The sequence below is a fragment of the Carassius auratus genome, chromosome 8 (genome assembly GCF_003368295.1).
Source record: "Carassius auratus strain Wakin chromosome 8, ASM336829v1, whole genome shotgun sequence".
In the NCBI taxonomy this organism is placed as follows: Eukaryota; Metazoa; Chordata; class Actinopteri; order Cypriniformes; family Cyprinidae; genus Carassius; species Carassius auratus.
Window position 1 is genome coordinate 1,975,642 of NC_039250.1, and position 21,163 is coordinate 1,996,804.

A 21,163-nucleotide genomic window follows, 5' to 3' on the forward strand; every position below is an offset into this window, starting at 1 on the left:
CTTATTTAAAATGAATTTAAAAACAGTTAGAAACAGAAAATGATTTTACATAAAAAATAGAAATTAAAATCTTTTCATCTGTATTTCATGATATTTATGTTCATCTTCAAAAACAAAAAACATACTTTCTTTTGAAGAATTTCCAAAAACAACTGCTTTTATGTAACTGTTGACCAAATTTGAGTCCCTGTTCATTGTTACACAAGAAAACGGGCAACCAGTTTCCAAATGTAACACACATGAATGTAAAGGTCTCACCCTCTCTGAGCTCCATCCGTGTTTTCTGCAGGGCTTCCTCCAGCTCCGAGCATCGAGTGCGTTCCTTCTCCAGCGCCACCTTCAGGTCGTTGTACTGCAGGGGAACAGGGGTCACAGCGGGCACCTGCGTCTGTCCCTGCGCCGCCAGCGCTGCCAGCAGATCCTCTCGACGCCGGCCGCCGAACAGCCCCTGCACCCCAAACACGAGACCTAGTGAATAGCCCAGGCTCACACCTAACAGACACACTAGGACTCTATCCTGCCTTTCCATTCCTACATATCCAGTCAAATCAGGTGTTCCTTCCTACAGCTCACTTACTCAGGGCTTCTGTATATATTAATAAATAAGAGATTTCTGACGGATGACGCGGTTAGTATGCGATTATTTGTGTACACCTAATGCGCAGCTCAGCAAGCAGTTAGTCAGATTAGTTAATGAAGTGAATTTACAGCAGATGACTCTGACCTTTTTCTTCTTAGAGGGGTGCTCTACCTTGGCCTGCAGGAAGTCTATGAGTTTGGTCTGCTGGGTGATGGTCCCCTCCATCTTGACCTTCTCGTGAGAGTACGCCGCCTGAAGAGGGAGCCACACTGCTATTAGAAAACACCCATGTGTTTGGAATAAGACACTAGCATTCATGTCCCCGCATACTACTACTACGTTCACCTTGGAGATTGAAAATGTTTCTTTTTTGAGACCCCAGGAGCCCAAATTCAGACCCAGAACAATAAAACCCACAGAAGAGGTGGGAGTTCAAATGAGGAATCTTTATATTACCAAACTGCAGGGAGAGGAAGAGTAGATATAAGTCATGATCTGCAAGATTAACCACAATCTGATGTGATCTGACCACCTCAGAGAAAACCAGTGTTAAGCTGCTGCAAGAGCTTTTGAAGCACAGCAGCTGTGGTCAAAGCGTTCTCGTGTGTTCTGATTGGTGGATGATGATGATGATGAGTGGATAAAGACTAGAGCAATCAAATAGTGAGAGAGTCATCTGCTCACCTGGTTATGTTCGTGGATGTTTCTACATGGAAAGCAGTTCAGAATGGAAATATTGATATTTAATTTGTTAACAACATACTTTTTGTACCTTAAAATCAGTAAATGTTCTGAAATTAGAGAACTAAGCCAATAGTAGCGCTGGCGGGGTCATTTGATTTGGATGGGAACTTCGGATTGTGAATCATTTGAGTCAGTTCGGGAGTTCAGAGCGTGATTCATTTGAGTCAGTTTGGGAGTTCAAAGCTGGTTCGCGAATCATTTGAGTCAGTTTGGGGATCACAAATCATTTGAATCAGTTCAGGAGTTTGTAGCAGGATTGCAAATAATTTGAGTCAGTATGGGTATCACAAAACATTTGAGTCCGTTTGTGAGTTCAAAGCGGGTCTGCAAATCATTTTAGTCATTTTGGGAGTTTGGAGTATGGAGCATGAATCATTTGAGTCAGTTCGGGAGTTTGGAGCGGGTTCGCGAATCCCGAATCATTTGAGTCAGTTCGGGAATTCGGAGCGGGTTCGCGAATCATTTGAGTCAGTTTGGGAATCGCGAATCATTTGTGTCAGTTTTGGAGTACGGAGCGGGATCGTGAATCATTTGAGAGCCCCGAGAGGGAACCCCGGCTGTGCGCGCGCACTCACAGTCTTCAAACAACACGAGCGCTTCTTGCTCTCTCACTCCCTTGTGAATATTAACCAAAATCTTTAGACACGATAGAAAAAGGGCGGAACGCCAAAGTTTCACGTGGAGCTTTCGGCTATTTTTTTTTCTCCATGACAGGCTGCTGGTTCCCATTGTTAATATTTTTTATTTTTTTGGGGAAAAGCACTCTCTGTATTAGCGTAAAGCCCTCAAGTTTACATTGGTTACTGTATTCTTTCAATTGCTCTAAACAAGTATTTTGGGTGACCTTTTTATTGAATGCTAGACATCAAGTTGTTGTTATTTTCATCTGGAAGAAGAACTTTTTTTCAGTAAGCTAGGCCCTATGTGTTCAGTAAGCTTGTTTCAGTAAGCTGTGTTTTCAAGGCTTCAAGGTTTTATTGAATGCTATCTCTATACAAGTGCAAAGTAATGCATTCTTAGTCTTTTATTTTGTAATTTTAAGAGCAATAAACATATATTGCAATGTTAAGGAATTCATGTTTTTTTTCCCATTCAGATATGTAAATCAACACGTATAAATTGTTAGTAGTCAATTAATGGGGAGATAATCGAAATAGAAACGGGCTGAAAAAATAATCGCTAGATTAATCGTTTAAAAAATAATCGTTTGTCCCAGCCCTACTCAACAGGCAAGCTGTCCTTGTCCAGATCCAGCTCTTTCCACTTCTTGGCTCGACACTCCTCAGGAAAGGTTTGCAGGACAGTGCACTTGTTGCTTATCCATTTTGTCAGAGTAAAACCTCCTTGCTGACAGAGATAGGAAAGATCTTGAACTAAGGAAACTGCTTCATCTTCAGATGCCACACTCTTAAGGCAATCATCTACAGTACATGAAAATTCTCTCTGAGAGTTTGAACAACCTCCTCATGGAATTCACATTTATGATCATCTGCTGTTTTTCGGAAAGCAAAGGCAGCACAACTTTGAGAGAGAAGACAGCCCCAAAAAGATGGACAGTCATGCGAAACACTGAAACTTCTTTTGTAAAATCTCCGTTTTGCCACCACAAGGAACGGAGGAAATCCCTGTCCTCTTCTGCCACCCTAACCTGATGAAACATTGCCTGTATGTCTCCCATGACAGCTACCGACTCTTGCCTTAACCTAAGGAGAACACCAAGCAATGTACTTGTAAAATTGGGACCTTGCAGAAGGACTTGATTTAATGATGTTACTTTGAATGACGCACCACAATCAAAAACCACCTGTAGGTTCCTCTACCTGGGATGACGTACACCATGGTGAGGAATATACCACACCTTTCAGCTGCTGAGTGGGCAATTGCTCTGCATATCCTTTGTAGAGCCCGACCGATATATCGGCCGATATGAGCTTATTGCATTTAAATCGGCATCGGCGTTTATAACGGCCGATGAAACATGAGTAACAGAGTTTCATGCTTCACTCATGTTATGAGTGTTGCATAGTTTGCCCACCAGAGGGAGCTCTGCAGTTGCAGAGAGTCTGCAACTCCACTATAGAAGAAAGCGATCAGCCAAGCCACAGAGATGTACTGTTTTGACAGTAAGTCTGTCGTTCGTCATGAGAGATGATTTAGTTCATACACTGTATATAAAAACGGTGTGGTATTTCTAGCTAACGGTCCTATCATTATCACTTTTAAATATTCTGTAACATCACTTGCAGCCGCTAATGCATTGCTATATTAGATTAGCCACAAAGCTAATACCATGTTTAACAGTGGAAGAGTGCTAACGTTAATAAGAGGTCAAACTATAACTTTAGCTTTTATCTTATTCTAAATATATCTGCAGTGTTTCCCACATAATGACCGCGTAAGGGGCCATTCACATATCGCGCCTAAAAACGCGTGGAAAATGCTAGGCGCGCCGCTTTTTCCTTCTCCAAAGCGCTCGGGCAGAAGCGCTCCTGAGGCGTCTGCCTTTGCTAAGCAACCATGACGTGCTCTCTCCATGAAGACGGGGAAATTTCAGCAAAGGATAAATGGATTTGCAGCACTAAAAATCGCTCGCAGTAGCTCTGCTACTAAATTTATTTCAAAATGGCAATCCATATACAGCTATGAACAGCTGTTCCTTCATCTTGGCTCAGTTTTCAACGTTGTTACGGGAAAGGATGAACCTGATTGGTTAGTTCTTGTCAAATGACCCGCGGTGCACTTGCAGCATTCTGAAAAGTTGAGATGTTTTTAACTCAATGCGGTGCGGACGCGCCTGGAAAAAACGGGCGCGTCGCACCGCGTGTGCGTCGCTTCCCTGCACAAAGAGAAGAGAAGATATACGGGTCCGTTGTGAATGTGTCTGTGAGAGCAAATATAGTGTAGTTACAGTAACTACAGTAGGTGCGTCAGAAATGATTAAACCAGAGGGGACATGTAAATAAATATGAGTTGAACACGCGCTTTTTTCTTTTTTTTTTTCTTTTTCACAGATTGTTTTCAAAGCAGCTTTACAGACATAACAGGAAAATGTTCTAATAATATGGTTAAATATAAGTAGGTAATATGTCATACCTATATATATATATATTTCTCATTTTTGCCTATGTAGGAGATCCCGGTCTATTATAATTCTAATTCTAATGATGACATGAGTAATTATACATGGTGATATTATTAATACACATGCTTATTCTTTCTCTGTCTCTCTTTCTGCCCTACAGATACCTGAAAAAGGTGAATGCTGTAGCAGCAAAGTGTGGGACTACTTCTGCAAATACTTTAACTTTAGTATTATAATTTATTTACAGAACACACACAGACTGTTAAAACCAGCTTCAACTGGAAGAAAGTAAAAGTGTTAAATGTTTAAAACCACACTGTTTTTTTGATCATTAAAAAATATATACTTTTGATGTGCAATTGTTTAGTCATTGAGACTGTAATCTAAGGCTTTTTTTTTTTTTAAACATAAATCCCTTCTGGAAAATGGTTTATACAGCCCACATACATAGAACAGGCAGATATTTTGCTATTGAATGTTGTGTAAGTGCAGTTAATAGTAAATGGGTCTAATATCCAGTTTATTTTCAAAATCAAAATATCGGCTTATAAATCGGCTCTTTTCGAGTTAATATCGGCATCGGCCCCCAAAAATCCATATCGGTCGGGCTCTAATCCTTTGTTAATCATTTCTCTGACAAATGCTACATACTCCTCATAAAACTGCTAATCTCTCTGAAATCTCCTCTTCAATCCAAGTATCCACTGTTTTGGCAAAGAGAAGTTGTTAGGAATATACACATTTTCCCTTTTAAATGGCAATTTCAAGGTATAATGATTGTCCTCAAGCTTGACCAAACTCTCAGCAATCTCCAAAAGTCTAATATTCTCTCTTGACAATCCTTGCTCTTCTACACCTCGCTCATTGATGGTCATGGTTGAACTGTTTAAGCAACATCTCCAGTCTACACACAGAAATCCTGTTAACCACTGCAGAACGGTCTTATAGCATAAGGGCCATCCCCATGGCTATTTATAACTTCCCAAGGCTCCATCATCGTGGAAGCATTGTTTCCAATCAACAACTCAACGTTAGCCATTATACGTGGAACTTTAACATTTGCCAAGTAAGGCCACTCGGACAAATCTGTTTTAGATACCATGTTATCAGAACTTACAGGCATTTGTTTCTGTGTGAGTGTTTGTGGAAGCTGATAGAAGATGCTACAAAAAATAGCAGATACTTCCAAACCTGAAAGTATGTACGACTCATGTGCCCAGCACTTAAGCAACCAAAGCAAAGCTCCTTCTCCTTTAGAAATTCCATCTTTTCCCTAGGCTTCCTGCTTTTAAATTGTGGACAGTACTCCAAAACATGATGCTTAGCACAACACAAACATAATGGCAATTCCCTTCTCATATTCTTAGTAGTTTCCCCAGATTCCAAAGGTGCAATGTTGTTAGTGGCAAATATGTTTCCTTTAACTCTGCCTTCTGAACGTGGCTTTGACTGATTAACAGGCCTCATGCTAGTTGGCAAGTCTCTAATATCACCAAACAAAGGATCCATTAGGATACTAACCGGTCTTTCAACGAACTGAACAAGATCTTTGAACAAAGCTCTGTATTCAGTACTTTCCAGAATGTTATGTGCAACAACTCTCCACCGTTCTCTGAGATTGAAAGGCAATATAGATATAATGACTTTCATATTGCTTGGCATGTCTAACTCCTGAAGGTACTCCAGCTCCTCAGTGCCATTGCAACAACCACGCAGAAAGAGAGCATAAGACTGCAAAGCATTAACATCCTCCCCCTTTATTGAGGGCTAAGACAAGGCTCTTTCTAAGTAAGCAGAGGTGATCTTATACTTATTTCCTAAATGTTCCTCCAATAACTGTTTTGCCTTAGCATAGCCAGAGTTAGGGATCATGTGAAGACAACTGCGGACCAGCTCCCTAGTCTGCCCCCTAGTAAACTGTTCCAGATAATACAAGGAATCACTATGACTTGCCTTCTCCTCCACTCCCTTTTCAAATGCTCTTATAAATGAAACCTAATGAAGAAGATCTCCATCAAACAAGGGAATGTCTCTTGCTGGTAAAGATGTGCAGCGTTGGTGTTGGACAAGAGCTGCTCTTATTTCATTTTGTCTTTGCATTATGGTGACAATGTCACCACCCTAACTCTCGATTTGTGGCTGAGAAATCACATCAGATGCAAGATGTCCATGAGACTGAACTGATGTTTTTCCTAGTATATACTGGGAACTCTGTCTTTCTAAGTCTGTACATTCCTGCCATGTCTGCTGACGAATGTCCTGATATGACACAGAAGATGCCAAAGGAGGATCCACTACTGATACTTGTTTTTCCATTTTACTACACACAGCAGATACAAACCCCTCTGCCACTGGATTCAACATAATTGAGGAAGCTTTCTCCCCTTCCTTTTCCAATTGGGGATGCATATGATAAGAGGCTTTAGAAACACTGTGACATTCAGAGGCCTGTAAAACTGAAAGTTTAGCAGTAGATTCTGTTAGCATTGCGTTCAACTCCAGTTGCTCCTTTTTCCTCTTTATCTTCTGCGCTTGCTCCTCCAAAGCGTGTTTTTCCTTTAATGTTGTCATACGAGCAAGCAGTGCAACCTTATTTGCCTCAGCTATAACTCTTGCAGAAGAAACACTACTGCATGTACTCGCTTTACTTGAGAGTTTAGTACCAACATTTGAAATACCATCACGTGGATCATCAACCTTGTCATGCATGACCTCATTTAAAGTAGGTGTAGCAGAAATGACTCGAACCAGACAAATTAAAGAGTCGATCAGGGCTGTGGTTGAAACACGAGCCAAATTCCTCAGTAACGCAACAGGAAGTCATAAAACATTCTGTGCTACAAGTCCCAAGCAAGATAACCAACCAACGCTTTCACAGAACAGCTTTCAACATTAACACTACTAGAACAATTATTGACAATTGCGCTTTGAACCTCTGGTCTCCACAGAAATCTTTGTCAAGAGAATGGCAAAGAAACTATCTTTTGTACATATATATGGACCAAAATGAACTCAAAAAGACTTATAAATGAATATCAGTCCATCGCTTCACTCCATATTAATTTATATGTAACCCACACATTTGACTATCATGTTATAATCACTTATTGTGTATGTCTTTTAATAACTATGGGACAGCTTAAGGATATATATTCATGTCTAGTACCGTAAAACTTCAAATAATAGCCCGGGCTTCTATTTACCCAAACCGCCGAACTGCACCGGCTTGTATTTGAGACCGGCGTCTATAAGAGACAGGCCTTTAATTTAGTGTTGAGATGTTCAAGCATGACAGCAGGAGGTTACCACATTATACTACGTTTTATTTATAATTCATTTTAATGTGTTTAACAAATCATTTAATGTAAGAAATGTCTTTGGCTATTGGCAGCATAAAAAAATATATAAAAAACGAAACGATGTGACAGCAATGGGCAGAACAATAGAAGTTACCGCTAAAATCCATTGAGCATATGAACTTGTTGCCCGAAACATATCAACAAGAAAGAATGATGGCTACCCTGTAAAACAACTGCAATCATGTGATAGAAAATTACTCTATTCATCACTATCATCATCCCCGCGATCCTCAATTACAAGTTCATTGGCGAATTCCTCCTCCACATCGCTCTCTCCTCCACTTCTCCCTCTCCAGCCTCCGCTAACTCTGCCTTGCTTGCACTAACAGCTCTCGCACAGTTGCGCACGGCTCTCCCTCTTTGAAACAATGGTGATCCTCACTTCCATCAGAAGCTACTGTCAGGCCACATACCTAAGGATAACATCCTTAAGTCAATGAAATATATTATCTCCTCTTTCTCCCTCGCGCGCACACACACGCGCGCGCAAGCATACCTTAAAGGAATTTTTCAGCCGCTCCGTATCCAGCTTTTCCCACGCTTGAAACAGACCAGGCCTCTATTTGAGACCGGCCTTTATTTACCCAAACCTCTCGTCACACCAGGCGTTTAAAAGAGACAGGCGTCTATTTGGGACTCGGCTATTATTTGAAGTTTTACGGTATCTATGTAATCGAATCTGCTTGCTTGAAATAGTCCTGACCATCAGTTATTTGTCAAATGTATCATATTCTTGTTATAGGAATCATGTCCAAAATTAGACCCTGCCAGAGCGGGAAAATTCGGACCACATTCTTGATAAGATAACATATGATTTATGATACCCCCGAGCAAAGACAATATCTGATTGGTCAAGACAACATTTGAGGTGTGGCCAACAGGCCAGTTTAAATACTCAGGAGACCATAAAGTCTTGCTTTTAGTTGTTGGCTTTGCTTCTGCTACTAGTCATGCCTGCTTTTAGTGTTTAGCTCTGCTTTTATCCTCATTGAAGAAATCCATGCGAGGGTTAATTAAGTGATTGATGGTTGTTCATGTCTATGCAATTTAACGTATTGCTGTAAACTTGGGATTCCACATTTCTATTCTGTTAAACTCATCTTTCCCTAACTTTCGATCTTCCTGCAACTTGTGTGAATGTGTGAGTTCATGTGTTTATGTGTTAGATTAGTTTATATGTCTTAGATTTATCTAATAGACCCTTATTCATATTGAAAAGAGAAGTATCTTGTGTTTTGTGCTTACAAGTTAATGTCTTAAATTGCCGATCTTGTTACTGTGCTAATTGATAGTGTTTCACTATACTTTGGATATTAATATCCAGCGCAGATTTGATGTTAAACGGCTCGTTCAGTGAATCGCAGTGATCAGCTGTGAAACAGTGATTCTGTTCAAATTCAATTTAAAATCTTAAAATGATTCCCTTTGAGCTAAATTGACCCGTGTCCCTTACATAGGCCTAACTTTATTCTCAGCACATGATGCCCACATTTTGACTTCAGCAATAAAATCATTATTATATATTATACATAATAGATTATTGTCATGTTTTTCCTTCTCACTTTCAGTTAACATACTCAAAGAATCATGAATACCTTTTGCTTCATCACACAAATTTAAAAGTTCATCAAAAGCACTTCGTACATCTTTTACATTTGTTTGTTGCATCAGACCTTGCATTTTATTTTTCTTAAATTAGTAGCTTTAATTAAAATAGATCTATCACTCTGTAATTTTTCAACCTTTGCAGCAAATGCTTAGGAGTTAATTTGACAACACGTTTTTCTTTGTCAATTTGAACAACAAAGTCATTTAAAGCACTCAACTGTGGCATTTCCATAGATCTGTGCTCACTTTCAAATGTCTCCATAATACACAGAGAGTCAAAAAACACGATCAAAACTATTTGAAACTAGTTCGCAAAATTATTTTCTTTGACGACCAATGAATTGGATTTATGTCCCATGATGTGTGCACACAAAGTTAAATGGCCATTCAACATTAAGTAGCGCTACTACTAAACATACCTGTTCACGTTGGACGCCATTGTTTAAACACAGCTCCTCTGCTGACGTTTATAGAACAGCTCCGATATCTTTCATTGTGCTAATGAATGGTCCGTCACCCAGTAGGAGAGACGCGCGATGTCCTCTCGTCGCGATTGCAGCTGACCTTGGTCGTTGGTAAAGTCAAAGCGAAGCTCTTCCAATAATACTTAATTCCCTTCAGCCAATTATGAAGCCCCAAAGTCACGTATAGGCTAAACACAGTTCCTTTTATGTCAATAAACAAGTTTTTGACAATGTAAGCGGCCAAGTCTAGCTGCTGAGGGATGCTGGATGGTGTTTGTAATGGTCACGCATGTCCACACAAGATGTTAAAATTGCTCATTGTAGTTGATTTATTTTACCGTTACTGGTCTTCTTTTCCATATAGGCAAGAATCCAAAGAACAGTCAGTAAATCCTTTACAATGACTTGCCTAGCATGACAAACAAACCTAGCGTAGCGGTCAAAAACTGTGTGTACACCTTCCCTCCAGCAACACCTGTTACCTGAAGGAAGGTTCCTACCTATTATTGTGAACAATCAAGAAAGAGGGACACCTACTGGACATACTTGTACATAAGATCAATGGTTCTTATGTGTATATATAAATACACACACGTTTAAATTTAAATATTTACATGTGTTTTTATACATATTTATGTAATTTATAGTATTTATATGTATATTTCTTAAATAACTAATATATGTATATCTTGACGGTCTTAAAATTACCTATGGAGTGTCAGTTTGGGCATCGCGAATCATTTGAGTCTTTTCGGGAGTTCGTAGCGGGTTCGCGAATCATTTGAGTCAGTTTGGGGATTGCAAATCATTTGAATCAGTTCGGGAGTTCGTAGCGGGTTCGCGAATCATTTGAGTCACTTCGTGAGTTCGTAGCGGGTTCGCGAATCATTTGAGTCAGTTTGGTGATCGCAAATCATTTGAATCAGTTCGCGAGTTCGTAGCGGGTTCGCGAATCATTTGAATCAGTTCGGGAGTTCGTAGCGGGTTCGCGAATCATTTGAATCAAATCGGGAGTTCGTAGCGGGTTCGCGAATCATTTGAGTCAGTTCGGGGATCGCAAATCATTTGAATCAATTCGGGAGTTCGGAGCGGGATCGCGAATCATTTGAATCAGTTCGGGAGTTCAAAGCGGGTTCGCAATAGCAATATGAGAACATGAGCTGATTTGCTTAGTCTTAACCTGTTCAACTGTCCTACAGGTGATTGTGCTCTTGTCCCACACATGCTCTCCTGTGCTGGCTTCTGTGTTTTGGGGTTCCAGTGTATCATCGTCATGATCTTCCACAACTTCTGGATCACAGTGTTTCCATTCAGAAGACGGAGGTTTTGGAGCACTGCACAGCATGCAACAACATCTGGCAGAAAGGCAGGACTCACTTCCAGGGTCTTGAAGAAGAAGAAGATGGAGCACAGCTTGTCTTCATCATCCTGAAGGCTCTCTCAACAATGTTCTGTGCACGAGCATCACTGGTGTTGAATCAAAGCTGTGCAGGATTCTGTTCAGGCTCTCTGTATGTAACAAGGCAGATGTGTGCTCTCAAACAATGATACCCACCATCTCCCAGGATGTGTTTTCCTGCAGGTGGATACAGGCCTCCAGTGTTCTTCAGCACCCTGGCATCATACACTGACCCGGGATACTCAACAAAGATATCCTGCTGGTGACCTACAGCTGAACAGAATGAAACTGCTTCCTGTTGAAATAACATTGGGCTTCACTTGCTGGAGGTTCAGCCATCTATTGTTCCAGTTACCAGAAGAAAATCTGCTTCCACTGCCTGTCATCTGTGGTGGAGAAGGCAATCAGCCTCCTCAAAATCCCCATGAAAGACAAGATCTGCTCATTCTGTGCATAATGTCATGCAGCCTGTATGATGCGGTTCACACACACACACACACACACACACACACACACACATATATATATATATATATATATATATATGTGTGTGTGTGTGTATTGTCTAATGTATCTATTATGTATGTATTTATGTATATATTGGGATGTGTGTATATGTGCGTGTGTTTCTGTGTATATTTCTATAATGTATTTGTGTGTAGTGTTGTCACGATACCAAAATTATTGTTTCGATACCGATACCTCGGCAAGAATTGCGATTTTTCGATACTTTTTCAATACTTTTCCTGTAAAGGGAAAATACATTCTCAAATATCATTGATGTGCTTTATTTTAAAACCGGGACAACATTCTAATCATATAACACACTAATAAATCAACATATGAACAGCAGATAAACAAAATTAACAAAATATCAAATATCAAAATATAAAAAATAAAATAGAGCAATGACATTCAAGGTAAAGAAAAAAGACATTTAGCAGCATTATCTCAGTTATCATAAAAAACATAAGAGTAATAAATGTATCTTGATTCTGAACTTTGAATAAAAAATATGAACGGCGATTATATTAAACAATGTTTCTGAACTTATCTTTTGAAGATTAAATGTCAAAAGATAAATAATATCAATTTAAGCAATGGCATTCAAGTAAGCTAATAAAATTTAGCAGCAATATCTCAGATATTGTAACTTATTCTGAATTTCTGTCAGTTGTGCAACCTTTTCTTTCAGAGGAGAAAACTCAGCCAGTGAGCTTTAATGAGCGTCATCTTTTTCTTTCAGTCATGGACCGGCGGCCACAGTATCACTTGTGCCCGCACATACAGCCTAGTGATGCGCAGGTCGGGGTTTTTTTGTGTATTTATGTGTATATGTGTGTTTGTTTCTGTGTATATTTCTATAATGTATTTGTGTGTATTTATGTGTATGTGTGTGTGTGTGTGTGTGTGTGTGTGTATATTTGTCTAAGCATTCATTCAAGTTTATTAATTGATTTATGTTCCTTTTGTGTAATTTTATTTGTATTCATTTATTACAATAAATTACTTTATATCCTTACATAAAATCAGGCTGTCATCCTGTTCACAGATGTAGCTGCTGTTATTCTGAGGTAGAAAATTAAAAGCTAAATTTATATTTAGTAAGGGATTTACAAGCTGTCAAGAAGGCGTGATCTGCAAACAACTGACCGACGCCTGCTTTGAATTGTTAACGACTTGAATTCAAACAACGTAAAAACGCAGATGAAAGCGGTAAGAATAACGAAAAACATCACAGATGTTTGCTCAGTAGATTGGGCTCTTTAAATTTACGCGCTGTTGTGACGACGTATGTCACGTGACAATGTTAACTTGGCGGATGTAGTACATCCAAATTGCATTCATACTAGAGCTGTAATCGTTCCATAAAAATTAGCCAAGTACATTTTGATTGACAGCTTTTTTAAAGCCCGAACCCGCAGCCCGGCAATATTTAAATGTGCGCACACAACTCTTTTGCTTTTGTCAATAATGAGTCATTTATACATGTTTTAACATAATTTATTCATAACTAACGTAGACTAGACCACTTGGAAGTTTGAATAAAGAAATAAAATAAGTCCTCTGTGACATTGTAACATCTCAGCACTCTCAGCATTCACAGGCTCATTTAACCTATAAATAGATAATGCACCAATAAAAACGTTAAATTAAGATACATTTTTAATTAAGATGGGTATTTGGCAATAAAGAAATTAAGATAAAGGCTGCTGGTGCAACCAAAACGTAATCACCAGAGGCAAGCCTCCGTTACACTTACTCAGCATTCATTTTCGCATCTTTCTCGCGCTAACGAAACACATCACATGACCGCTCGTTTACCTCGCAAACCGGAGCGCAAGCCCGATCCCGGCCCGAGCCCAGCCCGAATCCGCGTAGGATTTTACCGCGACGGGTTTAAAGATCTTCAGCTCTAATTCATACTATACTCACATTCATACTATATAGAACGTATACTTTTCTAATGGTCGAGTCCTATGTTCAAATTCAAATGTAGTACCCAGTACGCAGTATGCGATTTCGGACGCAGCCCCAGTATTGAGCTGCAAGAGCTTTTGAAGCACAGCAGCTGTGGTCAAAGAGTTCTCGTGTGTTCTGATTGGTGGATGATGATGATGATGAGTGGATAAAGACTAGAGCAAGCAAATAGTGAGAGAATGATCTGCTCACCTGGTTATGTTCGTGGATGTTTCGACGTAAAATCAGTAAATTTTATGAAATTAGTGAACTAGGGCAATATTAGCACTGGCGGTGTCATTTGATTTGGATGGGAACTTCGGAATGTGAATCATTTTTGTCAGTACAGGAGGTCAGAGCGGGTTTGCAAATCATTTGAGTCATTTGGGGAGTTAGTTTTGGAATCGCAAATCATTTGAATCAATTCGCGAGTTCGCAGCGGGTTTGTGAATCATTTGAGTCAGTTCGGGAGTGCAAAGCGGGTTCGCTAATCATTTGAGTCAGTTACGGGATCGCGAATCATTTTAATCAGTTCGGGAGTTCATAGCGGGTTTGCAAATCATTTTGAATCAGTTCGAGAGTTCGTAGCGGGTTCGCGAGTCATTTGAGTCATTTCGGGAGTTCGTTGTGGTTTCGCGGATCATTTATATCAGTTCGGGAGTTCGTTGCGGTTTCGCGGATCATTTATATCAGTTCGAGAGTTCGGAGCGGGTTCGCGAGTCATTTGAGTCAGTTCGGGAGTTCGTAGCGGGTTCGCAAATCATTTTAGTCAGTTTGGGGATCGCAAATGATTTGAATCAGTTCGGGAGTTTGTAGCGGGTTCGCGAATCATTTCAGTCAATTCGGGAGTTCAAAGCGGGTTCGCCAATCATTTGAGTCAGTTTGGGGATCGCAAATCATTTGAATCAGTTCGGAAATTCGTAGCGATTTCGCGAGTCATTTGAGTCAATTTGGGAGTTGGTTAGTTTCTTAAATTCTTAAATCTTAATACTATTAATTATAATGATATTTTTGATTACTTGAAATAAAATGAACATTAACTGAATAAAAATATCATAGGAAGGTGCCAGTGTGACATTCATTTAGTATAAGTTGAAGTACTAAAATAACTAAAACTGAATTAAATTAAATTAATAGAAACAGTGCAGCAAATAGTGTTTTTTTTTTAATAGCATGCAGTGGGTGTTATGCTGCAATGCTGTCACCTCGCTATGTTGCATGTTTAATTCTGTGAGTATGGTTATAATCTCAAAAATAAATAGCTTTTTTTTTTTAACCAATTTTGCATAAAAATATATTTTGTAAATACAATCAATTATTGAAAGAGGAAAGAATTCTATTACTGTGCAATTCATCACTCTCGAAATTAAAGTTCAAATAGAGCGCACTGCACCGTGGAACTGTTATGCTTGCAAACTTTTTACATTTTGGCAACTACAGTAGCTGATCTGGGGACACTATATAAACAGCATGCATACTGCATGCCTTGTGAGAGTAGCATGGTTTACTGCCATTCTAATCACCCAAAGCTACTCTTGTGCAGTAAACATGGGTTCACCTGTATGTTTTCCAGCTGGTACTCCAGGTCTGTCCGCTCGGTCTTCAGAAGGTCCGTCTGGTCCAGCGCGTCCTGAAGTCCTTGAGTCAGTCTGAAGATGTGGCTCTTCTGCATGTCCAGCTGCTGCTGCAGTTTTGCTTGCTGAGAGAAAAAGGACACTGGTTATGGGAAGGATGCACGATTGCACACATGCATGTTTTGAGTGCTAGTAAAGTGAAGCACCTCGTCCATGAGCCTCTGTTTGAGCTCTCGCTCCGTCTCCAGCTTCTGCTGCAGGCTGCGCGCGTTCATCTCCAGCATGGCATGTTTCTTCTCCAGATCACTCAGCTGATGAAGATGGTGGGAGCATGGTGGGAAATTAATGGAGGCTTGTTGCAAAAATGCCCCACAAATTCAAGATAAAAGGACAACAAATGGGGCATGAACAACAAACCTCAGATACAATGTAAGAGTTTAATTTCGCCTTGTTTTAGTGATTATAATCTGCCATAATAAGTGCTAGACTAACGTCATGGAACAACTTGTTTATTTGTGAAGAGAATACACCAGAATCTGACATTTCTCCAAACACATTTTTTTTTAATAAATATTTAATTCGTCTATAATAATAATTTGTTAAATATTAATTCAGTTCATATTTATTATTGTATATGTCCTGACAATATAATTATTATTTATTTATTATTATTATACATTTATAATTATTATATCAGCAATAAGATTTTGTATTTTTATATTTAAATACAACTTTAATCAGTTTTTTTGTTATTGGTGAATTCAGATTCATTCAAGTAAATGGTTAAATTTAACCCTCTGCTTCTGCTTGTGTGGCAAAGAAAAATCACTGATTTTATTTTTATTTTTTTTCAGTGAAATGCATGTTATATTTTAATTCTATTTATATTATATTATTAATATTATAATTTTCTTTAATATTTGATATTTTCTAGTTATTTTATAGTACTAAATTATATTTATTAATATTAATATATAGTTATGATCAATTTATTACGACATAGACATGAAAATGAAATGTTCAGCCTAAACATAAATCTTGAATGCTTTGGAGCACAGTCTTAAGTTTGGTCTCTTTTAAATGAGACACTTGGCAGAATCTCAAATGCATATTATATTTCCAAAACATTAAGAAAATCAAAGCCATAAATCTAAACAAGATGTCTTGCAAATTTGAGGTTGATACCTCTAAAAATGACATTAGAGTTTAGGCACAATACCAGGACTTTTTTCAGGACCATTTACCCATTTCATATCATGTCCATGTTATTTTGTTTTATTTGTGTGTGTGTGTGTGTGTGTGCTCTTGTTTTTTTGACATATCAACTCTGTATAATGACATGGGTATATGACACTTGATTACAAGGAGAGGGTGACTTAACCCATGTCCCCATTTTTCAAAACGCTTATAAATCATACAGAATGAGTTTTTTTGAGAAAGTAAAAATGCACAAAGTTTCCTGTGAGGGTTAGGGTTAGGTGTAGGGTTGGTGTAGGGCCATGTGTTAATTTTTAGGGGCCAAATTCAAGAGGGTAAATACCGGCCCTTAATGGAAAAGTTCATTTCTGAGCCTGATACAGAAGAAATAATGCTGTTGTTCTTGTCCACAGGGGGGAAGTCTATTTATATTATATTATGGGGAAGTTGTGGCCTAGTGGTTAGAGAGTTTGACTCCTAACCCTAGGGTTATGGGTTCGAGTCTTGGGCCGGCAATACCACAACTAAGGAGCCCTTGAGCAAGGGATCGAACCCCCAACTGCTCCCCGGCGCCGCAGCATAAATGGCTGCCCACTGCTCCGGGTGTGTGTTCACAGTATGTGTGTGTGTTCACTGCTCTGTGTGTGTGCACATCGGATGGGTTAAATGCAGAGCACGAATTCTGGGTATGGGTCACCATACTTGGCTGAATGTCACGTCACGTCACTTACCGTATCAGAAAGACCTTCAGCTTTGAGGTTCTGGTCTTTCAGGGCCTGTTGCAGGACCAGGATTTCAGCTTTGTGCTCTTTGACCGCCAGTTCAACGCTCTGACGAGACTCAGAATTACGCTGCTCTGCACGGAGTCTGGAGAGAGGGAAAGAGAGGGAGAGAGGGAGAGAGAGAGAGAGAGAGAGAGAGAGAGAGAGAGAGCGAGAGAGAGTTATAGAAGAAAATGAAGTGTTGAAGTGGCACAGTGTGTCTCTTACTCAGTGTTTCTATCTCATCTCTACACTGAACGTTTGTTATGTAACTCTTATATAACTATGGGCACTTCTGGCCCCGTGGATATTAAAAAAGAAACTGTATTGACAAACTTTGAACACATTCTAGTTGTTTTTTGTGCACGGATAAAATCAACAGCTTTTTGTTTTTGGAGGCTATATACAAATCTAGAATTTTATGCCTTTAATAATGTATATCGATTTGCATTCATTCATTTATATTTGCATTAATGTCAAAATTTTTATCATGTCTGATATCAATATATATTAATTAATTATCATTATTATTATGATATCTAAGTTTGCAGTTTTTATTGTGTAAAGTCCTTTGACGTAATCATAAATCCACCAAATGATTTTATGTATCTATTTATTTAATTTTATTATTATATATTTTTTTTTTTGACTATCCAAATGATGTAGTCCATCAGTATGCGATTGAAACATTTTTCTGGAGTAGGGCTATATGCATAGCCAGCATTTTTATATCCTAAACATAAGTAATAAAGTAATTTAGTTATATGCATTAAATATATGCATTTATATATTCAATTTAATTTTGCATTAATAAATACAGAAATAAATTAAGGCCTGAAAATCATAATTTTTATATCAAAATCGCAAATTATATTATATTATATTATATTATATTATATTATATTATATTATATTATATTATATTATATTATATTATATTATATTATATTATATATGTGTGTGTGTGTGTTCAATACATTTCTAAATGAATAAATCTTAATATATCGGTTTTCATTGCATAAGGTTAGAGTGCTTTATTTACTATTGTATTTTTAAAGCTGATTTACAGCATCATCGAATCACTATTTTCTTGTTTAGTTTGCTATATCTGTATAATATAAGCACTATAAAATAAAGGTGACTTGACTGTGATGAACCCACTAAACTGAACTGTTATCTCATAGTGCAGGAGTGTGTGTCATGACTCGGACACTGTCCAGTGTGTGTGTGTGTGTGTACCTGTTCTGCTTCTCGTTGTCCAGTTGTCTCTGTGTGTCTCTGGCTCGGCGCTCCGCCTGGTTCTTCTCCTCCTCCAGGGCAGATCTCCAGTTCTCCCACTGTCTCTCCTTCTCCAGCAGCTCGTCGTTCAGCGTCTCCAGCTCCAGCACCTGCTCCTCCAGCATCGTACATGTGGTCTTCAGCGTCTCCATGTTCTACACACACAAGCACATGTATCACACTTTCGTAGCACACAAATACACTCATGAGAATCTTATTCAAGCAATCATTTCTTTTTTTTCTGACTTTTTCATAATTTTGTATTATTATTTTGTTGTTTTAGAAAGAATACATTCACAAATAACACTGTCTAGCAGATCAAATGTTTAGAGATTAGTAGATAAGTATTACATTTTACTATTTTTTTTACTAGTTAAATTTTAATAAATATATTTTTGTTTTATTTTATTTGCACAAGTTTTTTATTAGAGAAGTTTAATTTTTTTTAGGATTTTATTATCTAACTTTGAATAAATGTTTAAGTATTTCATGCTTTAAATTATAATTAAAGATAATTATTTTTTATTTAATGTATTTTAAATACATTAATTTAATTAAATTAATTATATTTATTTATTTTCATTACAGAGGTTTTCATTTTATAAGAAAGATTTTATTAATTTACAAAACTTTTCCAAGCCATGCAATGTATAATCTAAATGAGTTGTATTGAAATAAATTGTTAATAATTGTAATACATTTAAATTCAATTACAATTTTAAATTACATTTTATTTACATGTTTTCGTGAGAGAAATGTCCATAAAAAAAATAAAAAAAAGATTTTAATGTAGATTTTAATACAGATTTTTCCAGGTCTGGAAATGTAGATAAACATATGTTTTTATAAATTAAATACATTTAATTTGAATATTTTATTTAAATAATACTTTATTTATTTACATTTTAATTTAAAATAATTTTATTTCATTTTAATTTAAAATAAAATCATTATTTTATTCACATTTACTGCCATCATAAAAGTTTCTATGATTTTTTAAGTTTTAAATAATTTTTAAATAAGTTTTATACAGTTTTATGAGTTAAATTCTTATAACTCAAAGTCCTTTTTAAAGACTTTTCCAGGTCTGAAAATCACCATTTTAAAATGGCCAGATATTTCCATATCTCTATGATGGCAGAAACCTCGATAAAAAGAAACCGATCACTGATAACTTATTCAATACATCTGCTGCAGGAACTGCAGGATACAATGCTGAAATTATGCTGATAGATGTGGAAAGGAAGCTGCAGGTTTTTTTCATTTTGACTTTCATTAGCAGGTGCAGAATTGATCCTCAGAATCAGGCAGATGTGCTCGGAAGTGCATCTCAGCGGCACGACTGGATATTAGCACATTTCAGAAAGACACAGAAGGAGAGAGAGAGTCTCCAAATATAGCCGGGCGTGCTCTTGCCCCTGTGAAGTCCAACGCTGGCAGGGCAGAGGGGAGAATATGACACATTTCTGCCTCCTACCAGCGTCTATGATTACCATCCGCTTCTGTTATACAACAGCGAGGACTGCACACCTACACACACGTCCCACGCGCCTGCATCACCTCTCTCACACACACACACACACACACACACACAGCTCATTGCGGCATCATCTTGCAAAAACAATATAACCCACAAGCATTTTATTAAACAGCTTTGTTTTGGCTCTGAGGAGCACAGCTGTGATTCGCTTCTTCATGTGTTGTGTCATCACTTTCCAAACCCTAAAACAGTCATATCACGAGAAATTAAGAAAACATACAACACTATATCATATAAATGCACGTTAAAAACACCTTTTACAGAAACTGAACTCCAAATATAATGCATTACAAACGGATTTTCAGCCAGCAGAGGAATAAACCACCATATACAGTATATGACAGTTGCTAATATTTGTTAATGTTTTCGAAAGAATTCTCTTCTACTCGCTAAGACTTATTTGGTCAGAAATACAGTATAAACAGTAAAATTGTGAAATATTATTACTATTTCATGTTAGTGTTTTTATTGTAATATGTTTTAAAATGTAATTTATTCTAGTGATGTAAAGCTGAATTTTCAGCATCATTCCTCCAGTCTTCAGTGTCACATGATGTCATTATAAAATACTGCTTTTTTTAAATACTGCTATTTTTTGATTTTATGATGAAAAAAATCTTTTAACATTTTCTGGCCCAATAAGTGACCATTTTAAAATGTTAATTTTCTATGACACTAATAATGTTGTAACTTTATGTAAAGTAACTGAGAAATGTAACTTTCAACAGCAATCATTTAATATTGCATGATTTTTCCTGTTTTCATAATGAATGGACAATCATCATTTTGTATTTTTTTTAAAAATACAATAACAAGGAACAATGTTTATGAAGTAGAAACGTTTATAAAAAAAGATAAAGTAGATAAGCATAACTTTTTTATAATTTTAAATATTTTTTAAACCATTTAATAGATTTGACTTGAAATAGAAATGTTTTTCATCATTATACTGTAAATGTATTTACGGTCAACTCGGTTTAACTAAATACATTTTATTTTTAGTTTTATATTTTAACTTTCTTCACATTAAATTTATAAAAAATAAAATGTTCATTGATATATAAAAAAATATACGAGTATAACTTTTTATAAACTACATTTTATTTAAAAACATTTT

The 21,163-nt window shown here is 37.4% G+C and overlaps 1 protein-coding gene across 5 annotated transcripts in view; it reads right to left on the bottom strand.

The window, feature by feature from the left end:
• The window catches only part of citb (citron rho-interacting serine/threonine kinase b), a 63,388-nt gene that overhangs the window by 14,065 nt on the left and 28,160 nt on the right, over window positions 1-21,163 (bottom strand). For 4 of the 5 annotated variants that reach the window (XM_026269008.1, XM_026269010.1, XM_026269007.1 and 1 more), the window contains exons 17-22: window positions 18,468-18,661; window positions 17,199-17,334; window positions 15,477-15,581; window positions 15,255-15,395; window positions 725-832; window positions 259-448 (exon numbers count right to left, since the gene is read on the bottom strand). In XM_026269008.1, the coding sequence (XP_026124793.1) occupies window positions 259-448; window positions 725-832; window positions 15,255-15,395; window positions 15,477-15,581; window positions 17,199-17,334; window positions 18,468-18,661 (874 nt within the window). The remainder of the gene's footprint in view (window positions 1-258; window positions 449-724; window positions 833-15,254; window positions 15,396-15,476; window positions 15,582-17,198; window positions 17,335-18,467; window positions 18,662-21,163) is intronic. The other variant, XM_026269009.1, reaches the window with a different exon arrangement.